Here is an 11,175-nt window from a genome sequence, read left to right on the forward strand (position 1 = left end):
GCCAAATTTTAAAAAATTAAAAAAAAAGGGCTAAAAAAAAAAAAAAAAAAAAAGGTTGTACCGCCTGCCCTTGGGAAGCAGACAGGCTGGGGCTGCGTGGGAAGGGACTTCAGTCTCCAAACCACCCTCTCCTGAGGCAAGGCTCGCTACAACCACCACCTAATTGTGAGATAGTTTGCCATCTGAGGGGAAGGCCAGGGACAAACTCCATCTCTTTTACCTCGAGGCCTCTGCTTTTCCGCGTCGTAGATCATGACCACTTCCGTGACCTGGAAGGGAGATGGGCGTCTGAGGGCCCAGGTCTGCAGGTGGCACGGGCACATCTGCCTACAACACTCCCGGCCCCCACTGCCTGGGACTGCCTGCCGAGTGCAGGAAGTTCCGAGGCAAAAGGCCGGCTTCCTGGGCTCTGAGACCCACGGGGCTGACAGCAGGCCGAGGGGTGCTCACGGGGCAGGGTAGGTGGCGGGTCACCAGGGGCCCAGGCCCCACGCTCCAGTGGGGAGACGAGAGCCAGGACCTCCCATCCGGGATCAGAGTCCACGGCCTGGCTGGGCCACCACGTTCCCTTCCTCGTCCGCTCCGCACAAGTTCCTGCCAGGCCCTGGGTACAAACAGGTACCACGAGGCAAGCACGCTGCAGCCGGTGGAAGCCTGGGGGGACTTCGTGTCTCTGCTTCGGATGAGGGGACAGCCTCCCAGCCCACTGGCCCCCTTAAGCCCTGCCTGTGTCCTGTCTGCCCCGCTAGAACTCAGCTCCCCCAAGTTTTTTAGCCTCTTCCAGAAAACAAACCCACCCGCCCCCCATCCTAGGGGAGGGGGCGGAAGCCTCACCCAAGCCCAGCCCCTTCTTCCTGACACCATCTAGCGCTTTCCACCACAGTGGCTACAATCGACCCGAGGGCCTTCCAGGAGGTCAGTGTGCCCCATTTACAGTAAGTCCTCTCCTGGGACGGTAACTGGCCACGCAGGGAACGTATGGGGCTTTGGTCTGCTTTGTGCCAGGCTCAGCCTCCCCAGGACACAGGGCTGCGCCACTCCCGCCCTGACCGACCTGCTGCTGACGTGGGGAGAACTCACCACTCCGAATTTCTTGAAGTATTCCCTGAGCTCTGTCTCACCACAATTGTGAGGAATTCCACCGACAAATATCTTATTTGATTTACTGTTATCACTCCTGGGTCCTTTCTGCTGTTTCGAGGAGGAGAAGGTGGTTAGTTCACGTGGGAACGTCCTAACGCTCCCCGCTGTTGTGCACGCTGTGGCCTCTGAAGGTCAGACCAGACACCCCAGGAGCCCAGTGAGTCCAGAAAACTGCAACGGCCGCTGTACGAATGAACGCGTCCACCCGCCGACAGAGGATGGGGCGCCCCAAGCACGCCCACTCACGGCGCCTACCAGCTCTGCGGTGTGGAACCCAGGGCTTTAGGGGAGAACGAGTACCAGGGTGGCCTGCACAAACCAGACTGGCAGACCAGGCTCGCTTCCAGGGGCAGTGTGTAAGCTGGTGACGCACAGACGGTGGAAAGTTCTGGTAACTGAGGCTCCATTGCCACCTCTTCCGCCTTCTGACCCGGACCCCACTCTCTGTGGACACCCTACGCTGCCACCTCCTCCCACCCCCCCAGACATGAGCAGCTGGGGACGCAGAGGCTGCACTTTTGGGTGTGGGGGCGGGGTGCCAGCGGCAGGGGCAGGCGCGGAGGTGGGTACACACACGGCCAGCCTCCGCAGCCACGGGTTCTGCATCCTTGGATTCCACCAACCGTGGATCAAAAATATTCAGAAAAAGGGGGCTTCCCTGGTGGCGCAGTGGTTGAGAGTCCGCCTGCCGATGCAGGGGACATGGGTTCGAGCCCTGGTCTGGGAAGATCCCACATGCCACGGAGCAGCTAGGCCCGTGAGCCACAACTACTGAGCCTGCGCGTCTGGAGCCTGTGCTCCGCAACGGGAGAGGCCGCGATAGTGAGAGGCCCGCGCACCGCGATGAAGAGTGGCCCCCACTTGCCACAACTAGAGAAAGCCCTCGCACAGAAACGAAGACCCAACACAGCACAAATAAATAAATAAAAATAAAATTAAAAAAAAAAAAAAATTCAGAAAAAAAAATTCCACAAAGTTCTACAAAGCAAAACTTGAATTTGCCGCACACCGGCCAACTATTTACACTGTATCGGGTATCATGAGTCATCCAGAGATGGTTTAAAGTGCACAGGAGGACGTGCGTAGGTTACAGGCCATTTTACGTAAGGGACTTGAGCGTCTGTGGATTCTGGTCACCTCGGGGGTCCTGGAAGCAGTCCCCGCAGATCCCACCGAGGGACGGCTGTGTAGATCACTGATGCTGACCACTGATGAATCTGGGCAGTGTTTTATTTAGGTGTTCACTGTACCACTCTTTTTCTGTATTTGATATTTCCTAACAGAAAGCGGGAAAAATACGCCCTTGGTCTGAGGCCCCTGATGGAAATGCCGGTGCCCGGGCCCCAGCCCCGCACAGCCCCCAGGCCAGCCTGTCCAGCAGGGCTTTCCTCGAGGACAGGGCACTCTGGGTGACGGCTGGCCTGGCGCCGGGGGGCACACGCGGCTCACAGAGTCCCAAGGTGGGTTCTGAACTCAGCAGGCCTCCTCCCTGGAGGGGAGCAGTCAGCAGAGCGCTGAGCGGTGGGGGGTGGGGGGCGAGGAGCAGTTGGCGCGGATACAACGGAAGGTTCCTAACGACAGATGGCTGTGAGCCATCGTGTGCAAGGTAGACTAATAAGAAACTTCTCGGCTACAAGATAAAAAACTTCCAACACTGAATCGACCCGAGCCATTCTCAGCTGCTCAACCTCATGCCGGAAGCCCTCCTGTTGCTCAGTCTGAGTGAGCAAGGACGCAGGTCGGAGACACGGCTCCCCTTGCATCAGTGGCTGCGGGACACCCAGCAGGAGCCCCCAGCCCCTTACCCAGCCTTCCTTCGGCCGCGTCCTCTCCGGCTGCATCCCCCGAGGCGTACAGGGCTTTGGGTCGATCTGTTGGAAGTTTCAAAGGAGCAGTGGTGAACAGGAGGCTTGCTTCCCCCAGAGAGAAGGTGTGAGCAGCAGGGCCAGGGGCACAGGGCCCATCAGGTGGCCCGGGCCGCATCCTGGCCCAGCGCCCAGTCTAAGCTCAGAGCCTTAACCCCTTCAAACCAACCCCATGGGAAAGCAGTCCTCGACACACACACACCACAGCTCGGGCACAGAGGCACGCCCAGGAGCCACACACAAGAAGACAGAGAGCTCTCTTCAGGGACCGGCACTCACGTTTCGGCCATCGAGGGTGTGTGGTCTGCTGGCCAGCACTGTGCCCACGCAGTTTGGGTCTTTGAATTTGACGAACCCAAAGCCTCGAGACTGGTTGGTTGTCTTGTCTTTCATGATCACGCAGTCCACAACCTCTCCATACTGGGAAAAGTAGCTGCGCAGCGTCTCTGCTCAGAGATCGAGACACACGCACATGCACAGCAGGGCATTAGGCAGGTCACACGCTCCCAGCCCGTCAGCCTGACCTGTAAAGTGTGCAACTAGGAACCTTTAAACTGGCTGATCCACTGACATGGGGGCAGTGGAGAGGGTGAAGGACGGGGCGCCAGGGAAGGGAAGGTGCACCCCATCTCCGTGGGAAGAAAAAAGGCCACAGCTAAGTAGGCAGAGCCAGCGGATCCCTAGCCCTCCTGGCTCCACCTCCACACGCCAACAGCCTCTGCCTTCAGAGCCGGCCACCCTGCCCGACTGTGACCATGACCATGACCACGAAGCATCAGGACGAGATCAAATTCCAAAGCCCACGATCATTCATCTCTGCCCCCATCAACTCCTGATCAAGTGCCCCTTCCCAGAAACCAAGACAATAAATAAGTCAGGAATTTAAGACAATTCACACAATCCAAAGACCGAGGTCCATTCGCACCTACCTTGGGTGGTGCTCCAGTCAAGGCCGCCCACGAAGAGCTTCCTGCAATGCAACGAGAAAACATTCAGGGTCAAGAGGGTTCTGCCCTGGGAACTCCCCGGTGATCCAGTGGTTAGGACTCGGCGCTCACTGCCGTGGTCTGGGTTCAAGCCCTGGTCGGGGAACTAAGATCCCGCAGGCTGCATGGCACAGCGCCCCCCGCAAAAAAAGAGGGTTCTGCCCAAGGTGCCGACCATCTGGCCTACCCTAAGGTGGTAACCCGGGGCACGGCCATGGCCCAGCCTCGTTAGTCAAAGGCATGAAAGAGGCCTCCAAGATCTGCCCACAGGGCAGGAGTGAGAGTTAGAACGTCCCAAGTCGCATGTACACGCTGACCTCAACCACAGTAAGAAAAGAGAGACCGACGGCACCCCCTACCGTGCCAGTTTGGGAGCAGGATCACGGGGCAGCTTCCCAACTGCTCAGCAAACACCAAAGGTTTCCAAGTCCAGAGCTGAGATCTCACGCAACAAACTCGGACGACAGCGGGGATGAGGGCTTTAGGACAAAGCTGGGATATGCAGCACGTGGTCACAAGTAAGGACCCACAAATCACTGGGGAGGTCCCTGGAGCTCAGACGTGGCAGGGTGGCCCGGGCTGTCCTTTCGGACAGGTGCCCTAGAATGTTTGAGAGGAAAACTTCCGGTGGCCTCCCTGCCTAGTGTCCACATAGTCCCAGGGCGGGTCCAGAACCCAGGAGCCTTCCACTGCCCGCCACTTTCAGGCTGGCTGGGCCTAAGTGAACGGAGAGGTGCCCTGTGCTGCAGGCTCCCAACCCGATCCAGGGCAGGTGTGATAGGGCAGGCAGGGGACGGGGCTCTCCATCCCACCTGCTGCCACGGGGAAAGGAATGACACCGTCACCCTCGGGACGGCACCCAGGCACTGTCCCCATCCACAGCCAACCCCACCTTGCTTGGCGTGAAGACAAAACAGCCCCCCGAGGCTGAGCCCCCGAGCGCCCGAAAACGGCAGCCAGGATGCAAGGACAGACCTTTGCAGGGCAGTGGCCCTAGCCGCACTCAGGGGTCCCTCCCACTGCGGCTTTCTGCCTGGGGGAGAGAAACTCAGTGTGGAAGAAACCATTTCCCCGCCCCAGACAGGTGGCCCCTGCCATCCTCAACATGCCCCCGTTCCCCGCACACAGAGCACGTTTCTGGATCGGGAGGCCAGCTCACACCCAGGCCTCGTGACCTTCCTGTCCTGTCCCCTACGCACCCCTGCGAGGTCAGACCAGGCTCCTCCTGCCTCTCAGAGACCCTGGGGAGTACAGCCCGCAGCTGTGCCCCACTGCCCCAGGGCCTGGCACCCAGGCAGGCAATGACCTAAAGGCCCTGAGGCCGGCAATGGACCGCCTCTTGTGCCCAGGCCTTGGGCACAAGCACAAACGAGTTTGCTGTGGAAAAGCAGCTTGAAGAAACAAAGGACCTGGAGCATTCTCAAAAACCTGAGACAAACACCAACTCACTTAGAGGAATACCCACCTCTGTTTAGCCTGCATGTGATTAGGACAGGAAGGTTGTCAGCCAGTCCCTCCAAACAACCCAACCCCCATGCTGCTGAGGAGGAAGGAACTGGTCTGACCAGTCCAGGTTCCAGCCCTCGTTTAAATTTCAAAATCAGACGTTAAGGGGAAAAGAGAGAGAAAGGCCATCACCTGTGCAAACTGCCAAAACCGGAATCTGCCCTGTGTATTAGATGATGATATGGTGTTGATATGTGCTTCCTGATTTTATCACTGTGCTGTATTTAGAAAATGTTTCTGTTCTTGGAAAACAGGACACACAGGAGCGTCCAGAGGCGCACAGGGCTGGAACGTGGCATGGAAAGCACGCAGCGGGGCCGGCGTGAGGAGATCGTGGCGACTGTGCCCCTGTTCCTGCCACTGCTCTGCGAGTCCCAAGTTATATAAACTAGGAAGCGAAAGCTGCTCACCCCTGAGAAGATGCCAGGAGCACAGCTGGCACAGGAGAGAGCTCTATGTGACCGGAGACCCCATGCCAGTGCTGTGCTGGGTGCTTTATATATTTCTTTTCCTCCTGCTCCCTGTCTGCAGATGGAAGGTTCCAGAATGCCCAGGGAGACCTCGCTGACCCGCGGTGGCAGGGACTCGGGGGCTCTAGGCAGACTTGGCGCCATCGCCGGTATCACAGCCAACACACCCGCACAGGGCGCCGGGCTCTGCCCACCCTGCTGCCGTCGGGGGGTGGCCCAGACAGACTTGCTTGGCACCAGATGACCTGAGGCCTTTCTGGGCATTTACACACAACTCAGCAGATGAAGGGTCAGCTGACCCCGCGTGGCAGCCTCTCTCCAGCCCTTCCCTGCTATGAAGGGTGCCAAAGTCATCACTCAGCTGAAGCTGGAAACTGGGGGGCCCTCCCACAGACCCTGCCCCGCCCCCAGGGGACCTCCTGGCTCTGTCACACCCTTCCATCCCTGGAGACCCGAGAGGAGGTCTGCAGTCAGCGCTGGCTGCCAGGGTATGCACCCCAACTGCCGGGATGGGATCGCTGCCTTCCTCCAGGAAGGGGTTTGGCACAAGTGACCGGTTGCTGGGGTCCGGGAAACACTCACCCTCTTCCGGCTGCTGAATGGAAACCTGCTCTGGATGACTCCCCTGTTCTTGCTCTGGGTACTTTAGGGCAACTGTGTGGTACGTACACCAGAAAGTCAGGCTCCGGTGGCTTCCCCGGCCCAGGCTGCCCACGGCAGGCACCACAGGCCGCGCCCAGGACAGGGGGCCGAGGCCAGGACCCCTCACACGGTCCGGCAGGCAGCCCTCTCCTCGACAGCCTGTGTTCACGCCTTTCTGCAGCCAGGGAGCCACCCCACTTCCAGCCCTTCTGCTGTGACAGACTGGACACCCCAAAGACAGTGGTCGGGGCAGGGGTCTCACTCCGCAGGCCGGGCTTCCCTCCACCGGCCAGTGAGATCACCTCTCACAAACTATGGGGCCGCACAACACATGGAAAGCCTGGGCTGACCTTCGCTGAGCACGTGGGAGGCGCGCCAGCTCCCAAAAGACACCACAGCCCACTGACCCCTGCCGGCCAGGCCCCCCAGACAGCGACCTCCACCGAAACACAGCCGCGCTCACCTGCAGGGGTGCCCCCAATTCTAGCCTGGCCACCCTGGGAGTGACCTTGGCCGAGTCCCCTGACCCTTCTAAGCCTCGGTGTGCCCTGCCAAGGGAGGGGTCAGAGCTGAAGCTACAGAGGTCCAGCGCAGCCCAGGGCAGGGGTTCTGAGGAGGGGCCCCACACAGAGGGCAGCACGCCACCAAGTCCAGGTGCTGGGCCCACTGCAACGGCCAGAACCAGAAGGGAGTCAAGCGGAGCAGCCCCCAGCATCACAGCCAACTGTACGGGCGTACAAACAGTCCTGGGACACACGTCCTAACCCACGGAAGCGAGCGGCATGGACACACTGGGAACCAGGCCTCAAAGAGCAAATGCTCCCAAACAGGGGTCTCACCTGGACAATCCTGCCCCCAGGGGACACTGGACCACGTCTGGGGACATCTGTGGCTTCTGGCATCGAGGGGGTGGGGGCCAGGGATGCTGTTCCACACCCTGCAGAGCCCAAGACAGCTCCAAAATGCAAGAGAGAAGCCCCAGAGAAAAGGCCCTCCACCCCCACCCCTACAGGGCAGGAGACACCTCTTGCCCCACCACACAGCGCACCCCCCAAAGGGCGCTCACGCCCACAGGCCTCAGGAAGCTCGGCCCTGCGTGCTCCCGTTCTACACCCACGGGGCCAGCCAGAGCTCAACGGAAGGCTCTCTGTGTTCAAAGCCTCCGCAAGTAACCATGCCAGAAAGAGCCACGCCCATGAGGGACCCACAGGCTCCACCCCAGGACCCCTCCAGTGATAAGTCACCTGAGCCCTCATGTGCCCCCCCATCACCCACCTCCCGCGTTTCTGTCCTGAGCAAACGTGCCCACGCCTCTCTCCAGAGACCCAGTGCTGCTTTCCCTCCCCTCCCCAAGGTCCCTCCTCGCCCTGGGGCCCTCCCCTCCCCTCAGTCACATCCAAGGGTCCCTGTCTCACCAGCCCGGGGGAACGCCAGCAGAACCACATCTGCCAGATAAAACCCCCCTCAAACTCCTCTCCAGCTCCATGACACGTCAGCCCCCAGAACCTCAGTCCGGGGACCCCTCTTTAAGCTGACTCTCCAAGGCCACGGAGGAGACCAGGACACAACCCTGACCGCTCCCCGGCCCTCAGCAAGGTGAGCGCCTGTCCGCCAGGCGGCCCAGGACGGAGAACATCTGCCCGCCTGTGGCACCTGGCTCCACGAGGCCACACGTGACACCTGCTGCTCCTATTGGGCCTCTGCCCTCAAGACCCGCCCCGGCTCTGCTCGGGCCACTGTGACAGCCAAGATGACGAAAACATGAACTAAAAGCAGTGGCCTCACCAGCCCCTGTACAGTCCAGACGCGGGGAAGCTTTGCCTTCAAAGGCTCAAACTCAAAAGTGCAGATCACCGATGGGGAGACACCCCAGGCATCCACCCACTTCCTGAGGACGCAGGTACCATTGACAGTGGAACCGCCCCTCTGGCCTGGGAGCCGCTCGGGAGGGCCTGACCAGACACCAAAGCGAAGGTCTGAGGGGAGGGTGGGCTTCGTCAGCGATCAGTGAGACTGTCACGTCCCCATAACATGGCTACCACTTCGTCTGAGCACGACGCATGCTCCCACACGGTGACCACCCCAAGTGGGCAACGGTGGTCCCCCCCACGGGAAACTCCAAGAGGGCCCATCACCAGGGAGCCGGATGAGGTCACGAGCACTGAACTAACAGCCACACAGAGTAAGGAAGTCAAGGTGGACCCGACTTCCAACAGCAAAGGGAAACAAGCCTCCCACAGAAAACAGAAACTGACCAATGTTTTGGGGCAAAGCAATAAAGTTTCTGGGACACCTGACATCTACAACTTTAGAACTCAGGTAACCTGGGTGCATTCATCAGGGTGGCGAGGGGAATGCGGCCAGGCAGGTCCCTGATCCCGATCCTGGTTCTGCTACTTGCTCTGTGGCCTCCCCAAGCTGCCTATGGGTCTGGGGTGGGTCTGCGGTGCCAAGGGTGGGACCCTCCAGACCCAGCCTTGGATCCTGGCTCCACCCTCTCCCAGGGGTTGGTACAAGCTGTAGGGGTGAACCGCCAGGGACCCCTGTCTGGCCGTCGCCTCGAGGGCACACAGAGGGGCAGGCCTCTTGGATCTGGAGGCTCCCTGCCTTCCCAGGTGAGAGGAAAGGCAGCCCAGGCCTAAAGAAGTCAGCCTCTTGGCCGCAGAAGGCTTGGCTGTCAGGAAAAGAGGCCCATGTGGCTGTGGAAGACCTGCTGCCGCTCCCTCAGGTCCTGCCCCTTTCGCCGCAACTTTCTTTCTGCCCACATCCTAGTTTCCCAGCGGAAGCGCTGCAACTTTTCACTTACCCGACACACAGCTCAGACTTCCAGTGCCTGTACGTCTTTCCTAAACAAAGCAGGCTAGGAGCTACACGCCTTCTTTCTGGTCCTCTAAACGCTGTGGGGTTCTGGAGGGGGGAGCCCACAAAACACACTTTATGTCCTATGGTGTAACGTGCTGCTGGAACCTGGCAGGGGCTCAGTGAGGCCAGCCACCCACCAGCCAACAATGACTTACTCACCAAATCAAGCGTTTTGTAAACACCACATCTGTTCAACGCTAAGTGCACGGAGAAACGTACACAAGGCCTCGGAAACCCAGCCCAGGCTGTTTTGCCATCTCCGCAAAAAGAATTTAACTGTAAAATTACGCTGATGCTGTAGAAACCAGTCTCTGCAAAGAAAACTAGACCAAACCCCTAGACTAGGGCAGAATGGGATTTCCTAGCTCCTCTGGGATCACTCCTCTCCAGCTCGTTTAGCATTAGGCAAGACTATAATTAAAGGGGAAACTTAGCTATAACAAACCTTCTCTCACTAACAGTTGCACCAAGGAGCAAGCCTGTCTGTCCACCGCCCAAGTTTCTCTTTCTCTTTATCTTAAACCCGCCCATGGGGGTTAGGTGGGGGCTGAGCGGGAAGGGGCTCCAGCAACATAAAAACAACAGTTGCAGACACCCCCATCAGGTGGCGCGGAGGCGCTGAGGTGGTGGACACTGCGGGGTGCGCTGCTTGCAGACCGGGGACGGCCCCCCATGACCTTGGCCCTCGGGCCTTCGGTTTGCGAAACTACACTTGGGAGAGTAGATGGTGGACTGGGCACTCGCTGAGTCCCGAGTGGGAGAAGCTGGGCGGCGGCAGAACTGGAACCCCCCCCGACCGGGCCGCCACGTGCGCTGACCCGCCAAGTTCGTGCACGGGCTGGGGGCTCCCTGGACCCCACAGGTTCCTGTTCGAGGTCCCCGAGGAAAAGCACGAGCACGGTTCCGCCCCCCCCTCCCGCCCAGCGAGAAATCCAGGCGCGGGGGCAGACAGGGTGCCCCGGACCGCCCCCCACCCCGGGTTCCCGATCGAGGGTCTCCCTGCGGTAAACACCGGCTCGGCGGCGGGGTCTCCCCCAGGCAGGAAACAGCAGGGACCCCCAGGTGAGGCTCGGGGTTCCTGGCCAGGAGGCGACGGGGCGCCCGGACCTCCAGGACTCCCCGGATCCCCCGGTGGAGGTTCGGGGTCCCCGACCACGAGGCGGTGGGACCCCCGGACCCCCAGGACTCCCCGGATCCCCCCGTTGAGGCTCGGGGTCCCCGGCCACGAGACGGCGGGGCGCCCGGACCCACAGAACTCCTCGGGCCCCCGGTTCCCGCTCGGGGTCCCAGGCCACGAGGCGGAGGGGCGTCCGGACTCCCAGGTCCCCCCAGGGGCCCCCGGCCCATCGCGCCCCCGGGCTCCCGACCGCCGGCTCGGCACGGCCCCGCGGCGTGACCTTGACGGGCCGGGCGGGTCTGGGCGGGGGCCGGCCGAGGCGGCGGCGCGGGCCGGCGCGTCCTCACCCGATCTCGTCGGCGCCCGAGTTGTTCATGGCGGCGGCGGCGGCGAAGGCGCTCGGCGTCCGGGCCCCCTGGCTCGCTCCCGCCTCCGGAAGGTCACTGGCCCCGGCGCCCTCCCCACAGCCGCGGCCCGGATCTGCGCAACGGCGGCGGCCGCGCTGCCTCCTCCCCTCAGCGCCAACGGTCACCACGCGTCCCCGCGCCCGCGCCGCCGCCCTGCGCTCGCCCGGGCGCGCTCCC

At 60.9% G+C, this 11,175-nt stretch overlaps 1 protein-coding gene across 2 annotated transcripts in view; it reads right to left on the reverse strand.

Annotated features, from left to right (window-relative positions):
- The window catches only part of DAZAP1 (DAZ associated protein 1), a 20,509-nt gene extending 9,440 nt beyond the window's left edge, over positions 1-11,069 (reverse strand). The window contains exons 1-6 of one of the 2 annotated variants that reach the window (XM_007460385.1): positions 10,939-11,069; positions 3,938-3,978; positions 3,288-3,454; positions 2,949-3,014; positions 1,081-1,191; positions 221-269 (exon numbers count right to left, since the gene is read on the reverse strand). In XM_007460385.1, coding sequence (XP_007460447.1) covers positions 221-269; positions 1,081-1,191; positions 2,949-3,014; positions 3,288-3,454; positions 3,938-3,978; positions 10,939-10,967 — 463 coding nt within the window. In that variant the 5' untranslated portion in view covers positions 10,968-11,069. The remainder of the gene's footprint in view (positions 1-220; positions 270-1,080; positions 1,192-2,948; positions 3,015-3,287; positions 3,455-3,937; positions 3,979-10,938) is intronic. The other variant, XM_007460386.1, reaches the window with a different exon arrangement.
- Between the last annotated feature and the right edge of the window lie 106 nt (positions 11,070-11,175).

This window comes from Lipotes vexillifer, unplaced genomic scaffold, assembly GCF_000442215.2.
Source record: "Lipotes vexillifer unplaced genomic scaffold, Lipotes_vexillifer_v1.1 scaffold225, whole genome shotgun sequence".
NCBI classification, from domain to species: domain Eukaryota; kingdom Metazoa; phylum Chordata; class Mammalia; order Artiodactyla; family Lipotidae; genus Lipotes; species Lipotes vexillifer.